At 39.8% G+C, this 17695-nt stretch overlaps 1 protein-coding gene across 2 annotated transcripts in view; it reads left to right on the plus strand.

Annotated features, from left to right (window-relative positions):
* Window positions 1-4431: 4431 nt before the first annotated feature.
* The window catches only part of Mapre2 (microtubule associated protein RP/EB family member 2), a 159518-nt gene continuing 146254 nt past the window's right edge, over window positions 4432-17695 (plus strand). The window contains exon 1 of one of the 2 annotated variants that reach the window (XM_046428357.2): window positions 4432-4494. Coding sequence is in view for 1 of the 2 variants with exons in the window: in XM_046428356.2 (XP_046284312.1) it covers window positions 5958-5981 (24 nt within the window). In the remaining variant the exon portion in view is untranslated. Of the gene's footprint in view, window positions 4495-5852; window positions 5982-17695 lie in introns of those variants that run through there. The other variant, XM_046428356.2, reaches the window with a different exon arrangement.

Below are 17695 nucleotides of genomic sequence, written 5' to 3' on the forward strand. Positions count from 1 at the left end.
CAAGGGGCAGATACTGTATAGATATATAGATATAGATACAGATAGTTGTCTTACTATATCATAATATAATAGTAAATGGGGGGAAATGGCATGGCATGATATCATGGCATGGCAAAATATCAAACCAAAAGACACACTCCCAGTGACCTACTTCCTCCAGCCACACCCTATCTGCCTACAGTTACCACCCAGTTAATCCCTATTAGTGGATTAAACTATAGATGAGGTTAGACCTCTCATATCCTAATCATTTCACCTACGAATGTTCTTGCATTGTCTCACACATGAGCTTGTGGGGAATACCTCATATCTAAACCATCACAATGGCATTCTAGATTTATAGCATTTATCAATACTTTATCTCTTTTAAGTATGTCAAATGTTAGGAGATGTACATAGCAAGTAGAGTTGACATAACCTCAGCCCTTTGGAAAAAGCTCCCAGTTGATTGAAGATTTTATTTTTTTTCACATTGTTATCAGTAATAGCTCCCCTTGTTTGTGGACTGATTTTTACTCACAAAGAAATATTTCAATGTTCTCATGAATATGAAAAGAAATTTCTGTCAAGGGTATAATTCAGATAATGATGAGAAAGCATGAAACAATTTGCTTCTGCTGAATGATTTCATTCTGTCTATGGCCATACCACCCTCAAAGCTTTTGATGTCTTCTCAAAGATTTTGTTCTTTGTATACACACATTCACTCCTCAAATAGAGAATGACCACCAATGTCTTTAAAATTAGAACATTTTCTTTTCTTTTTTTGGAGGGGTACCAGGGATTGAACTCAGAAGCATTTAACCACTGAGCCATGTACCCAGCCCTTTTGTTATATTTTAGTTAGAGACGGGGTCTCGTAAAGTTGTTTTGGGGCTAAGTTGCTGAGGGTGGCTTTGAACTCACAATTCTCCTGCCTCAGCCTCCCCAGCCACCAAGATTACAGGCATGTGCCACCATGCGCAGCAAAATGGAGAACATTTTCTTATGTTGCTATACCCTTTCTTGTTTAACGCTTGGTGTGTTCCCCAGAGAATAATAAAATGGAAGACCTTTCCCAGCAGCTATATCATAGAAGAGCTCAAAGGATCAGGAGTAAACTGAGCTTGGATAAGTCATAAAATGACCCTGACAAATTGAAATTTTTTTGCTTTTAAGTGTTTTCTTAATAATATTGCATAATAACAACATTAATGTTTCCCCAAAGATAATACCACCACATGTAATGGTGCATTCCTTGAACTGGTAGTCTATGCTTGTCTTTTAATATAGCTAGACAGTTTTCAGTTTAATTTTATCCCTATCCTTCCTACATAAAATGGATCCCTCTGGAAGACATTATTCACACTCACCAAGATTTCTACTTTCCCATTCCTTCTAAGTACATACTCGTTAGACAATGATCCGGTGACTTCCTTTGACCATTGAAATGTGAAAAGTGAACTGTGTCCCTTGTGGGTGGAAGCACTTATGTTTGGTGAGCATTTCTCCATACTCTCTTCCCCTGCAATAGTGCTTCTGTTAGTCAGCTTTTCATTGCTGTGCCCCAAATACCTGACATAAATAAATTAAAGGAGGAAAAATTTATTTTGATGCATGGTCTCAGAAGTTTTAGACCATGGTTGACAGGCAACACTGCTTTGGGCCTGAGATGAACATAACACCATGGCAGGAGGGAAAAGAGTGAGGAAGGTTGCTCAGCCCATGGTGGCCAGGAATCAGAGCGTAAATAAGGAACCAGAAACAAGATATAGTCCCCAAGAGCATACCCCCAGTGACCAACTCCCTTCAGCCATGCCCCACCTGCCTATAGTTTTTATCTCCTCCCAGTGGTCCATTCAAATTAATCCATCAAATGGATTAATCCACCGATGAGGTAAGAATCCTCATGATCCAATCTCTTCCCAAAAGTTTCACCCCTGGACTGTGCTACCCTGGGAACCCAGACTTCAACATATGGACCTTTGGGAGAACATTCCAGATATAAACCATAACAGTATTCAAGGAGATGTCACAGGAATGAAGCAGGTGAGAATGAGGAGTTCCCTGGAGATTTTACATGAGCAGAAAATTAACTTGGTTGTATTAAGTCACTGATATTTTCATGGCATTTGTTACTGTGGCATAATTTAGCCTATCCTGACCAATATAATCTCTTACTCAATTCACACTGATCACCATTATGCAGCAGCCCACAGCTGCAGAGGGTGACTGTTATACCAGTAAATCATGTTGATACATGGTTGACTCCAGTCACCAAGGATCGAAGTATTAAAGAAATACTTGAGAATAGCAGGAAGGCAGCTGGGATAAATCATACTGTGTATCCACACTCTTGCCAGGTCCTGGGATTAGCTTGAAGGCCTACCCACAGTCATCTTGGTTTATCACCAAGGAAATATCAGTTTTATGGGAGGAGGGAGTTTAAATAAGACACAGTAAAGGCTAATGGGAAATTCAGTGGAAATGCATAGAAAGTAATTGAAAATGCAAAAAAAAAAAAAATGGGACTTGAAAGCAGGTTAAGAAACTGGTATGGATTCAGAAATAATCTGCACTTACTTTAAAGTTGAACATAAAACATTAATAAGATTTCTGAGGCAAAAAAAGCACAGAGGAAAAAATACAAGAAATGAACTTCAGAAAACACCTGTATTTGGGGGATAAAGAAAGGAGGAAAAGCAAGAAAGGAAGAGATGGAAACTCTAATGACAACACCCATTCATTTTGAGAGCTAATAATATCATATCTTCATTAATAAATTCATTTAAATTTAAATTTCAAGGTTTTTAATGAGGATAAAAAATGTCCTATTCCTTAACAATCCATTTACTCTCTGATATTAAAATGGATTGCCCATCCAGCAGGCAGCTGGACATTATCTGTAATAAAAAGCAAAATGATTTTTAATTCAATGCCTCAGAACCAATTTATCAAGATTTCAAGTAGAAACTGAAGAACTTTTTGGACACATATGATTTTCTCTGCATTACTGTCATGCATTTATTCAACAAATTTGTCCTCTGTGCCTGGCATGCTGTAGGGATTCAGTGTTGCTCTTGTGCTAGCTATCTCAGGCCTGTACCCACTTCACACCCTGCTCCCCTAACAGGCACTTGGGCTTTATGCCAGCTTTGTCCCTTCAAGGACAACCTTGAGAATTCATTAGCCAATATCTTCTGAACCTGGTAAGTGCACCGGCCACTTCACTAGGCACTGTATATGGGTGTTTTCATTTAATCTTAAAGACAATCCTATGAAGTGGGCGTTAGTATCATCCTGATTTTACAGCTTGGGAAGCTTCAAGGTTAAGAAACTTGCCAAAGGTCACACAGCTAGCAAGTGGTGTAGTCATGACTCAAAATAGGGAACCAATGCCAAAGTCTGCTCCCAGCTTTGCTACTGAAAGTTCCAATCCTGGAACTAGCAGCACTGACATTACTCAGGTGTTTGCTGGAAATACAGAATCTCAGGCCTAACCCCAGAGGCACTCAATCAGAATTTGGTTTTAACAAGATCCCCAGGGGATCCCTGTGTAAAGTTTGGGAAGCACCGTGCTAAATCACTCCACTATGAAGACTACAGTTTAATAAATACTAGGGGAGATACATCTTTCCCCCTGAGTAGTAATTTTGGGGAAAAGGTAAATACATGCTCTCCAAGGGCTAAAGGAAAGATTCAGAAAACAATGTCTTGTTGTTTCAAACACTGGAGAGTATTAAGAGCAGCAAGGGTCGGGATCACTTCCAAAAGCCGCAGATACTGAGCTGGAGTTTGAAGCCAGAACATTTTCTCAATTCATTTCATTAAAAATAGGTGCTGTTCCAAATGGACAAGTGCCCACATCAGTAATCTTCCGGAGTTAGCTTATCCAGCCCGGATTTTATTTTCTGAATAGAATCCAAATATCAACAGCATCAACAAGCAGATTTGAAAATTCAATAAAAATATACTATTATTAAATCTTCAATCGTGTTATTTAGCTTAGAATTGCTTAGTTTAATTAATGATGTTCACGATATAGCAGTTTGCCCCTCATTATCAGTTCTGCCCCAGATACAAGCGCAAACAGTTGGTGTAAAGAGCAGCTGCACTCCGTTTGGTGTGTGGACCCCGGTATGGCACAGCCTTCGCAAGCCCTCTCGGCAAGCCACGCCGGCCTCCTGGCTCAAGATCAGCCCAGTTCTTTTCACCACTGACACTTTCTTCCCTGTCACCAGTTCAATCTGGCTTCCTAGGGCCTGAACCAGCACTTTGCAGCGAGTCATCTTGGACCTGCGGGTCCTTCCCCAGCTGGGGTCTCCACCTGCACCCACGCCCCAGGGAGGGGGGCAGGGGGCGCTGGCTGGACTCTCAAGTGGACTAGCCTGGCCGCGGTGGTGGCAGACGGCTAGTCACGTGCGGCGGTTGGGGCGGAGCGCGCCCGGCCGAGTGGGTGGAGAAAACAAAGCCCCCAGCTGTCAGCAGGAGAAGGAGGCGACCGCGCCGGAGCAGGTGAGTCAAGTGCATTTAAAGCGGTACCGCCCTGGCGCACCCAAACACCCTTTGCCCTGGCTCAGTCCCTCCCAAGCTGGGCTCTAGCCGCAGCACCTCCTACCGCCGCCTGGGTCAGCAGCCTGCGGGTTGCACAGCGAGCGGAACTGGGGGTCCCCGAGACCAGAAAGAAGTTGTGCAGGCGTCAGTGTCTTCCCTTCCCGGGTGCACCCGCGGCGCTCCCGCCGGCGGTCTCTCTTTTGGGGCCCCAGCGCCCCGCACCCCAAGAAAGGGGATGGAATCGGGGCTGCCACGCTGGCAGAAGGAAAGTGGACTAGCTGAGGGGTGAGGGCTGGGGCAGTCCAGGATTGGGGGAGCTGGCGTCGGTGAAGGAGGGGATCCTGCAGGTGCGAGCACGCAGTGAACAGCTGGACAGTTGAGGCGCCGGAGCTGAGAGCTGCAGGGGACGCTGGCAGAATCTGCGCACTTTGGGACACACCAGGAAGTGCAGCACACTGGTGCTGGTCGGCTGGGGAGCAACCCCTAGCCCCCGATTCTGCTGTCGCCCCCAGTGTTTCCCTCCGGACGACAAAAGTCCCATCACTTCTCCGATAGGAGTTCTCGCTCCTGGCACCGGAGACTCAAAGAGCCCTGGTGGGTGGAAAAGGGAGCGGATTATTATTTTGCGGCTAAGTGGTTCTTTTGCAGGGAACACCCCGAGTTAGGGGTGAAACCCACGCTGCTTTGGTAAGAAATTCTTCGGTCTACATTTACAGGGGCTGCGCCAAAGCCAGAAGTCCCACAAAGGGCCAGAAGGAGGGGTGGACGCATAAAGACCCTCCCCCTCAAAACCTGAAGCGTTTGATAATGCAGACTTTTGAGACACCAAAAGAGCTAGTGGTATCTAGTCACCCCATGAGTTACTTTGCCAGTCCAGGGCCGGGGGACGTGGGCGCGGGGTGGGCAGAGCTGAAACCTCGCAGGAAGGGGCGCTGCAGCCATTTGATCAGGAGGAGCCTTTGTCTTAACCTCCAGTCCCCTTCTGCTAGTCCTCGCCCGGCCAGTAGCGCGGTGGAGTAATTAATATTCCGAACATTAGCTGTCCCATCACCTCCGCACCAGCCACCACTGCGGTCGTCCCTTCCCTGCGGGTCTTCTCCATCACTTGCTCATGTCCGATCCTTTTCCAAAAAAGAAAAGAAAGTGGTCCAGACCCACTAGGAAAAAGAGGTCACTGAAAGCACTATAATGCATTCAATGCAAAAGTAAGGGTTAAGTGTTCAAACCCGGGCCCGCCTGCGCGTGAGGAGTCGGAAGAACTTTCTTGATTAGCATAGTATCTGCCCTGGAGCTGTGCTGCTAGGCGGAGGTTCGGTCCCAGACCAGGTGAAGCGTGCAGTCTTGTCTCGATTGAGGTCGGAGTAGCAACTGCTTCTAGACAGAGGACCCGTGGTTTACAGTTTTGCGGAGCAGGACACTGTGGGATGAAACAAAACAGAGATCAAAAGGTAACCGAAGAATAGTAACATTTGGTATGCTTTCTTGGACTCTAAATTTGAGGTAGGTTTTAGCAAGCCAATGGGGGGGTTTAGCAAGCAAAAGGAGGAGCCCTTGCTCTTGAGAGTGTCCCTCGTGGAAATGCTCCCTTGGGTTGCTACCTTTCTGGTCTTCCAAACTAAGACATCAGTTAGGGGCTATTGTCAGTAGAGCTTTAAGACAGGAAGGAGTCATGAGCCCATGCAAGGGTTCTTAGACTAAATTGACATGTTTCAATTTATGAGAAAGGCAGTGGTTCTCCAAACCACTGGTTCCCAAACTTTGCTGTATATTAGAATCACTTGGGGAATTTTGAAAAATCCTGGCGTCTATATCAGCTCTCAAACCATTTAGATCAGACTGGGGGTGAGAATTAAGCATTGGAGAGGGGGGGGGAAGAGAGAGAGAAGGCCAAAACATTTTAAAACTCCAGGTGATTCCATTGTAACCCAGTTCCATGTAGCACACTTTGGGAACCATTGTTGCAAAGGCAGAGTTCAATGGCCAGCAGCAGCAAGCATTGCAAGATGCCAGTTTAACTACTTGAGTGGGTGAGAGAGAAGCAATGAAACTAGGGTGCTGATGAGTAACACCCTGGGACAGGAGACTGTCATCAGGCAGCCTGACTGGTGGTGACACCTACCACATCATTTTTCCCTTACCCACCTAGAGTCTGGTTGTTGTTGGAAAGATCCAAGTTCACTGTCAATGCATGGTTTCTGTGCTGTTGTTAGGGAACCAGTTAGAAACTTTCATTCCTGTGATGACTCATGTGTAGCAGGCAGCAGGGAAACCCAGCAGAAACAAACCCAGAGCAGCCTGGTGAGTCAGCAGGCTGCAATCCAAAGCCAGCCCGGTGAATAGGAAGCAATTACAGCAAGTTGCTTATTGACACGCACACATGCTGCACTCCATTGAAAGCACATTTTAGTGTCTGATCAGAATCTGCTTGTAAAAACTGCTCCCTTTTTCAACACCCAATCCTCCCTGCTTCATCTAATGCTCTCTGCTTTTAAGAGGAAGATTCAAGCCAAGCCAACTAGACATCTTGTAATTTCCTTTGAGGAAGGCACATTAAAAAATGAAGAAAATGTAAACTGGTTTGGGTTATTTCAGTTATGTGAAGTAGAAAGGGAGAATTTGTAACACATTTTAATACAAAAAAAATCAAATATTCTTTGTATGTTCATAGGTGATTTAATGGAGCTATTCAACTAGAAAATGGTTATAAAACATTGCATATGAAATTAGTTTGCTATTGACCAAAGGTTTCTTGATTTAAAAAAAAAACTTGTTTAAAGATTCAGTTGAATAAACTTATTATTTTTCCTATTTTTATTACTTTCAGCTTCTTTATCTCTTCCGCTCTTCATTACCATCACTGTATCATTGCTTAAATGCTTTCTTCTGTATCTTTAGCAGTTTTAAAAGAGAACAACAGTGCCTGACACATAGCAAGCTCTCAATATTGTCTGCTATTGAACTTCATTTGAACCTATCTTATAGCACCTATTTGGAATTCTATTATCTACTAGGGGCCTTTATGTCTGTGTCCCCATAGAACCATGCACAAGACCCCTTGTGATATATATGTTGCTTGTGTGTACTGAAGATTATTCAAAAGAGAGGAGAAACATTGGAAAACAAAGCCTTCTAAGTACATTCAGTTTTATAATTTTCAGACATCCATTCTGGATATGAAGAAAGCAAAATCCTGTTATAATTCTTAAGTGTTATAAAATGATAGTTAATTTAGACTTCTATTTTACACAAACTTAGCATTTTGAGTATAACTGATATTTGTTATAACATTTAATCATGCCCTCATGATCAAGGATTCACTTCACAGAACTTCTTTCTCATTATGGAAAAAGTACATATCCCAACTATGGGTGCCTTGAGGAATTTAGTAGTTTAGGAGTGTTATTGCAGAATAGGTTAATAGTTAAACTGCTTTTATTGGCATCTTCTTTCTGCTCTTATTAAAACAGGACAAGTAGGGACTAGGGAGATAGATCAATGGTAGAGCACTTGCCTAGCATGTGCAAGGCCTTGGATTCAATCCCCAGACAACATCAATAACAATTAAAAAAAGAAAGTACATTTCAATAACCAGCATATTAAAAAGTGGCAAGTTGGAAGTTAGAAGTTGGCTGTTTCTTGACAAAAAAATAATAATAATAATAAATGTTAATAAGAATTCCCAGAGGAGAAAAAAATAACAATGTAAATGTATCCATTCTCACTTCTGTACAGCTTAGAAAACAGACTGGGGGTACACATCTAAAGTTGTTACCCCTTTTGGAGAGGTCTAAGATTTGAAAGGTTAGGTGCAGTCTGGAAAAACAGGACTGGTAAGATAAATGCGTATCAGTCAGAAGCTCTCCATCAGAGGATGATATGTGCCTAATTCTGTGATATTTACAAATAGCCCAAAGGGGTGGGGCAGAAAGAAAGGGTGTTATCTCAATTTTAGAAGCTCTGAAGTTTTTGAGAACAGATGAGAACCACCCAGTCTCATTACCTTCAATTAATAGAGCCCTTTGGTCTAAACAACTGGGTAAATGATATTCCAAGATAACATAGGGAATCTAGAAAGTGAAGTGACCAACCAAAGTGGCAATACTATGGTTAGAACACTAGATTATTGACTTCTTCTCCCATGTCTGTTAATTATATGGGTTTATGTTGTGTCACTTAGAGGTTTTGGCTAGACAAGATCCGTTCTAATTATCTCCTCTTTCCTTAAAATAAGAAAAACTATTCGCATATGTCATGTGATTACTGACTTTACTCATAAATAACCTCTGGATTAGGACAACCCCAGTCTGAAACATCTTTAGCTTCTTATCTAGATAACCAAGGTAATATGTTCTTAAATCTTTCCCCAAGTTATAGAAGCATAAACTCTTTTGTTTTAGGGACCCCTAAAGGTTAGTCCCACCATCCAGTGAAATTTAAATGCCTTGTGCAATATCTTCTCTAAGGAGTATTCCAATTTATGCTTGAATATTTCCCTGTAAACACATTCCAGTCATGGGACATCTCTGCAGAACTTTACTGTTGGAACCTTTTGGAACCGCAAAGAACAATCCAATTCTTCTCCACAATTTACCTGCAAACATCTGAAACATTGAAAGGGTTGTATCTGAGCTCAGTGGAGGAGTACTCATCTGGCATGCTTGAGGCCCTGGGTTCAACCCCAGCTCTGCAAAAAATAAATGTATTCTTCTTAATCTGAAATTTAAAAAAAAATCTATAGGATTTCAAATCTTAAATCCACAAAATGTTTGAGGAGTATTCAGAATTATGGTTTGTTATATAAGAGCTTCATAAGATGGAATTACTGGAAAATTTCTTTCCCCAAAATTACTGCTGATGAATTTGATACACAAACATTGACCTTGTATTGAACTGAAACCCAGGGTTTCATCTGTTTCAGGGGTCACCAAACTATGGCCCACCATCTATTTTCATGTGGCTCTCTAGGTAAGGCAGGGTTTTATATTGTTTTAGTCATTAAAAAGAAAATCCAAAGAAAAATATTTGGGGACACTTGAAAATTATATGAAATTCAAATTTCTGAGTCCACAATAAACGTTGATTGGGCCACAACCATATTTATTTCTTTACACCTTATCTATGACTGTTTTTGTGCAACTGCAGCAGAATGGAATAGTTGCACCAAAGATTGTTGATCCACAAAGCCTAAAATATTTGCTGAATATTTATGAAAAACTTTGCAGGCTTCTAAGTTACTGTGACTCAACATGTTCTGATTTAATATAAGCATTTGCTCACCATTTTTTCCCCTTTAGTGAAGATAAATTTCTTACCAAAGAAATCAACTAAGCACTTATCTTCATCTTCTTCTTGTATATTTACTTAGCAAAACCAGAACATTTCAAAGTAGAATATGGAGTTTAGTGATTTGGTCAACTATAAAACTTCTGAACAAGAACAACCTAGTCATGGTTTCCAGAGTTCTAGAAAATGTGAAAATACATCCTTAAGTGAACATTTAGCAAAAGACACTTCCTATTTCTGCAACCCATGAGGGCATTTGTACACTTACTTATTGTGGTGTGTTAAGGCAATAACTGGGAGATATCTTCAAATTTAGAAATTTTTCATTGTCACTTTATACACTAAAATCACAAAAAAACTTGCTTATTTTTAGAAATAGTGCTATTTTTAAAAAATATATATATATATTTATTTATTTATTTTAGTTGTAGTTGGACACAATACCTTTATTTAATTTATTTATATGTGATGCTAAGGATCAAACCCAGGGCCTCACACATGCTAAGCAAGTGCTCTACTGCTGAGCCACAACCTCAGCCCATAGCACTACTTTTCTTTTTTTTTCTTTATTAAATTATTTATTTATTCTAATTTATTGTACACAATGGCAGAATGCAATTCATTTCATATTACACATATAAAGCACAACTTTTCAAGTCACTGGTTGTATACAAAGTATTTTCACTCCATTCATATCTTCATACATGTACTTAGGATAATGATGTCTAACTCATTCCATTGTCATTCCAACCCCCTTGCCCTCTCCCTTCACTCCCTCCCCTTTACCCTACCCAAAGTTTCTGGATTCCTCCCATGCTCCCCCCCCATCACTGTTATGAGTCGGCATCCTCATATCAAAGAAAACATTCAGCCTTTGGTTTTGGGGGATTGGCTTAGTTCACTTAGCATTATATTCTCCAACTCCATCCATTTACCTGCAAATGCCATGATTTTATTCTCTTTTAATGCTGAGTAATGTTCCATTGTGTGTATATATACCAAAGTTTCTGTATCCATTCATCTACTGAAGGGCATCTGGGTTGGTTCCACAAATTAGCTATTGTGAATTGTGCTGCTATAAACATTGATATGGCTGCATAGTACTACTTTTCTAAAATATACATTAAACATATATAAGAAGATCTACATATAGTCACTAACATACTACAGGTTAACAGTATGTCATGGACAACTTAGTTTAAAATTCCCAAATTCAAAAGTAGAAATTCAAATGATAATCTCAAGACTGAAACAATTACTATTAATTAACATTCCAGAAAAATATTTTAAGGAATAACTATTTTTATTTATTTTAAGTTGTAGATGGACACTGCCTTTATTTTATGTATTTATTTTTATGCAGGGCTGAGGATCAAACCCAGTGTCTCACATGTGCTAGGCAAGTACTCTACCATTGAGCTCCATCCCCAGCCTCAAAGAGTGACTATTGATAGGAGCTTTTCTTAATTTTTTATTCTAAGTATCACCTGTCATAAAAGTTCCTTCAGTTAAGAGAACTTCTTTTGATGACTTGTTAATGTCATGACTGGGAGTTTGCAAATAAGTTTCACTTAACCTAATAGGGCAATTTCAAGGATCATCTGGTGTCCCTGTAATCCCTTCCAGACTCAGCTCACCTGCAATTTAGAGACTGAAAAAGTGAAAAAAGTTCTTTTTCACTAAATTAAACACATGTTGTTAATGTGTGTTTTGAGGTACCTGATGTTGGCTTAATCATTTCTAAAAACAACCATAAATGTATATAATCCCATTTTAGGACTACTGATAGAATGACATGTAAATGACTAACTCCTGAGGTAACAACCCACTAGCTTTCCTTGATGAGTAACTGAGGGAGGAGAGAAACTCCTGTGCTGATGGGTAAGGAACCAGTCCACATGAAGTAATCTAGATCTCCCATTTTTACCAAAAACATTTTGTTTAATAGACTTATGCCATACATGTAGTTTTCTCCAAATTAGTTTCTAAATTGAGGAAATAATTCCATTGACTATTTTTATTAAAGTGGGAACTTCATAATTGTCAATTGCTTTCCACAGTCTTATAAATACCATGGCAAGAATAACTATTAGTATTTGAAGGAGGTAGAAGAAAAGAGAATTAGCAAGAAAATGAAGCCATCCATCCCTTTTAATTTTACTAAAGACTCTGAAACTATTAATTTGGATGGCATAGATGAAAATGAAATCAGGACTAGTTTATTCTGTTTTAAAATCTGGTGAATTAGCAACTGATAAGCTAGAGATGAGAAAGCACCACAACCACCTTTCCTCCTTTCAGAGATCATCTCAAATCTGATCAACTGTAATATTAAGAAAAATAATAGGACTGAAGATGTAGCTCAGTGGTAGAGCACTTGTCTAGCATGCACAAGGACTTGGGTTCAATCCCTAGCACTGCAAAAGGAAAAAATAATTCTCATGATTCCAACCAAGAAACCATTATCTTCTTTTTCTCCAAGTTTCTTCAGTTCTCCATAAAGTGGAATAGAGGGCACTCAAATAGAAGTTTCCTTCTTTGCTCCACCTGCCCCTCCCTGAGAACAACCTGTTGGTATAAGTAAGGTTCTCTGTTGGTTTCACTCTCAGCTTGCCTTCTATTCATTTTTTCCCCCAGTGCTGGGGATCAAACCCAAGGCCTTGAATGTGACAAATATAACTTTGTAAAAGACTCATATGAGACTAATTTGACAGCCTATCATAAACAGCACTCTGGGTTGTCCCTGATTAATAACCTATAAATTAGGTGGATCACACTTCCTGGTTTGCAGATCACCAGCTTTGTGCTTCTTTATATTTTATAACAAAATATTTATATGATAAAGCGTATAAATATTGCATCTCTCCATAACTCTAAAACTGGACAACAACTGTCCAGTTTGAGCCTCTGGCAAATTGCAAATTACATTTGTGAAATTTACTTTTTAAATATTTATTTTGCAGGGGGTTACTAGGGATTGAACCCAGGGGCACTTAACCACTGAGCTATACTCCCAGCCCCATTTTTTATTTTTTATTTCAAGACAGGGTCTTGCTAAGTTGCTTAGGACCTCACTAAATTGCTAAGGATCATCTTGACTTGTGATTCTCCTGCCTCAGTCGCCCAAGTCTCTAGGATTATAGGTGTATGTACTGCCATGCCAAGTTTGAATACTTTTTTTAAAGTAATAGATCATTCTTTCTGAGTTTAAACTCTTATTTCTTTATGCCTGCCTGCCTGGGGGTTTTATAGTATTGTATTGTAGAAAGAATCCTAGAATTGGAGCAAGGTCTTCAAATACACTGAGTTTTTCAAGCTGGTTCTATAGCCAACTGAGTGATTTGAGAGGCATTACTTAACATCCTTCACCCACATCCTTCAAACTGAGTTACCTGTCTCAAAGGTCAGATAGCGGCAATAGAATCGTTGTCTTGAGAGGCGCTTTTCAGGATCAAATTATATAATGTGTTCATGACATGATCATCAAGTCATTTAGTGATCTGCTTCACATAGAGCTGGTAGTTGACTAAATATTAATGGATGTAACATGCCTAATATGGAAGAAAGGTGATATACATCTTAACAGTTGCATCTGTGCACTGGGACAGAATGATAGGGCAGGGCTGGAGGTGTAGCTCAGTGGTAGAGCACTTGCCTAGCACATGTGAAGCCCTGGGCCCGAGCAACACAAATCAAGCAAACAAAAAATATATCTTGCAGGCATGTAGCTCCTGAGAAACTTCAGGTTCTTCCTATAACTGGGGAACAGTGACATGCTCCAGAGCACCAAGCAATGAACTACTTATCAGTTATCAAAAGACACAGTATGTTTTGTTTTCTGTCAGAATTCTATACAAACACTCCTGCACTCTTTTCTAAGTTTATTAGCAAGAAAAAATAAAATAGCCTTAAAAACACATTTTTAGGTAGCTTTTATGACCACATGATTATATAATTGGAATTAATCATTAAGTAGTATTTTTATCTTATCCAATCATATGCCCTCAAATTCGACTTGGCTGGGTGGTCATTTATTTATTTAAAATACCCCAGCACACAGAAGAGAAATTCATTTCTTTCTTTCTTTTTTTTTTTTTTTTTTTTTTGCTGTGGGGGATACTGGGGATTAAAGTCAGGGGCACTCGACCATCAAGCCACATCCCTAGCCCTATTTTGTATTTTATTCAGAGACAGGGTCTCACTGAGTTGTTTAGTGCCTCCCCTTTACTGAGGTTAGCTTTGAACTCAAGATCCTCCTGTCTCAGCCTCCCAAGCTGCTGGGATTACAGACATGTGCCACCATGTTGCCTTTTTGTTGTTTTAATAAACAAAAAATCAGTGAAAGTCTGAAAAAGGTGGAAAAGAGGTGTGAGGGGAAGCTCTGCAATCTTACCACCCTCATGTAACTATTACAGAACGTGTCTTCACGTTTATGTAGAGCTCTTATTGTCTACATCCACAACAATATTTCACTTAAATGTTCCCTTAGCATTTTAAACATTTCTGTATTCAGCATAGGGTTTCTATGTCTTTCCTGTGGCTTTGCTAGCTCTTCTGCCTGGGATGACTTTCTTGGTTAATACAAACTCAGGCTGGCTCTTATCTCAGCTGTTATTTCCCCTAGGTTCTTGCTACTCAGGAAGTGTGGTCCAGAGACTAATGGCATGAGCTCCACCTGGAGATCTCAAAAATGCAGGATCTGAGGCTCCTACCCAGGCATCCTCAATCTGAATCTTGGTTCTGTTATCAGAGTTAACATTGAGAAAGGCTGGCTCTGAAAAGCCCTTCCTAACCATTGGTCTGCCCACTGGGCAGGCCCACCCTAACCCATATATAATAGGATACCAGGGACGTTTTCTTTTGTCTTTCACACATTGGTTGCAGGATGTGGTCTTCTCAGTTCCACATCCCCTAGCCTAAGAACAGTACTTGAGAGGTAAGAGTTCGGTTTGGGGAATTGTTTCCTCATTTTCCCACCTCCTGTTTTGTAGATGAATTGTAAATGAAGAGTCCGCTCCTGCTCTAGAACATGGGGTGCTGGAGTTAGAGTGCAGTTCCTTAGATGTGTGCCCTTCCATTGCTGTTTTTACTATGGAAAATATATATGCCTCTCTGCAGATAATATCTGAAAATTCACTGCTAAAACTTTATCACTTCTGCTTGAAATATTTATGCCTGTTAAAATACCAATACCTCTGGGAGGAATTTCACTTTAGGCTTGGTGTGAAGTTTGATCAGTTGGCAGATTTGAGTAAGTGTTTAGGGGAGGAGATAATGGTTATTTCTGTGCCACCTGACAGGAGAAGGTAAAGAACACTAGAAAAAGAAAAATGGCAGAATGCCTGGAAAAAAACTGACAGATGTTAGCTATTTTTGTCTTGAATCATAATATAGTCCCTTTTTCATTTAAGAAAAGTAAACTATGTTTTATATTTGTAAAATCTCAGGACATGACTTTGTCACCATGTCCTGACTCTTATCTATAACATTTTATCTAGCCCTGCATTCAATGTGAACCACACTTGGCAATTTTTTTCCCAAATATTTGTTTTCAAATTCTAGGCAATCACACCAATTAAAGAAAAAAGTTAATTTAAAAAATTTTAAGTAAAATCATCAGTAACCTGCATTAAAAATAAAAATTTTAGGCAGCCAAAATTGACATTTCTAAACTAATATTAAAGCTGAGGCTGGGGATATAGCTCAGTTGATAGAGGGCTTGCCTCACATGCCCAAGGCCCTGGGTTCAATCCCCAGCACCACCACCACCAAAAAAAAAAAAAAAAAAAAGCATGCCTGTAATCCCAGTGGCTTGGGAGGCTGAGGCAAGAGGATTGCAAGTTCAAAGCCAGCCTCAGCAACTTAGCAAGGCCCTAAGCAACTCAGACACACCCTGTCTCTAAATTAAAAAAATATATATATATATATACACATATATATGTATATATATATATACATATATGTATGTATATATATACATATATGTATGTATATATATACATATATGTGTATATATATACACATATATATGTATATATATATACATATATGTATGTGTATATATGTATATATATATACATATATGTATGTATATATATATATATATATATGTATATATATATATATATATATATATATATATATATATAAAGGGATGGCTAAGCCCCTTGGATTCAATCCCTGCTATCCACCCCCATACACACACACCACCTGAGACATAGGGAATTAATCTTTTTATTGTGGAAGGAATGTTCTGTGAACTTGAGGACAATGAGGGAGGAAGGGAGGCTCAGCTCCTTAGCCCCTGTTTTGAAGTAGTAAGAGGCGGATTAAAGTTTTGGAATTAAGTTGTGCCCAGAAACAAGAAACGTCTGTCTGTCCGACAGGGCTATTGTTTGCCTTCTTTGAAAGGAACGAGAGGCTCCTGGTACTGCTCCCTAACAGCTCCCACAATCAGCCACACAGACTGCAAGACTAAAAGGAGTGTAATTATATTCAAGAATGTGTGGCCTTCTTCCCCCTTTTGGAGTCTAGTGCAGCGCTTGCCCATCACCATGGACACCAGCTGCAGCCGACTTGTGAATGTGAGTGAGGTTCATGTCTTTTGTGGAAGAGTGTATTAGGTTGCCTTCTGCCCTAAACTGTTTTATCTGAGTGTCTATCTGCAAAGATACCATGCATGGTAATTTGCCCAGAGCTGGAACCTCAGGTGGGGTTTGTAAGAGTCATCTTGACACCTTTAGAGCAATCTGACGCAAGTGAGGCAGGATGGGCAGAGCAGTCATTGTGTTCTATGCCCTTGTAACATCAAGCTGAGCTCCATTTAAGTCATATTTTCCTGTGGGGATTGTAGCCTATCCCAGTGGAAAGAATTTTTAACAATATATTTCTGTGGGGCTTAGTGCTGTTGCAGGGGTTGCTTTTGCAATCTGAAAGCTATGTAAATTTTTTGTTTTTAAATCTTAAAGAATGGCTAATAACCTTGCTTTGTTACTAGCCTGTTTATTATTACCTAGTTAATAATTTTATATGCCTTTGGTGGAGAGACTTTGCACCTTGATTTCTCCATCTGAAAACATATGCAAATGTTTGTTACTAATGATCATGAGTAGGGACTCTAGAGATTTAAAACTTAACACAGCAGATGAGGGTTGAAGAAATGACAGGGAAAGAGAAAGAAGCAATATGTACCAAAACTTTCAGAAGAAAACAGGAGTTAAGATCAAGAGTGGCTGTCCCTAACTACCCTGCTTAGACCAATTTCAAATTTTACTTCTAAACAATGAGTCTCACTCAAAACCTTTTGCAAGTTAGGCATAACATTCTTATTGTCTTATTATTCACAATAAGGCAATTTTGAACGAATTGTCAGAAGACCTGGGGGCTCTAGTTTGTGCTGTGCAAAAAGTGCCATTCAATACAACTTGGTTCACCTTTGGCCTCCAGTCTCATGACTAGAATGAGGCTATCATAACTTTACTCTCTCCACAAAATATCTCAGTACTCTGAAAGGTAGTTGTTCATTCATCTTATAATAAAATAGAATAGAAAATGCAATGGAAACTATACATTTTTTTCCTTTGGAGAATCCATAAATTTCTTTGTATGCATGAGACAAATATGTAGTTTTTGATAATCCACTAGAACATTGAATTATTTGGTTAAATTGGAATAGGCAGGGGTACTCACAAGTTTAAATGTCCATTTAACAAATGGAGATTGTCATTACAGCTCCTTAAAATCTGAATCAGTGTGATTTCTGGCAAAGCAGATACATTCTTTAATAGTATCTACTCAGAAACCTTCCTGGGCTCATGCTTTCCTGTCTACATGGTAGTTAACATGGTTCCTATTTCCATTAGTCAGTCCGGGTTGAGAA

Source organism: Marmota monax, unplaced genomic scaffold (assembly GCF_021218885.2).
Source record: "Marmota monax isolate L192 unplaced genomic scaffold, Marmota_monax_Labrador192_F-V1.1 WCK01_AAM20220418_F8-fsc00031, whole genome shotgun sequence".
NCBI classification, from domain to species: domain Eukaryota; kingdom Metazoa; phylum Chordata; class Mammalia; order Rodentia; family Sciuridae; genus Marmota; species Marmota monax.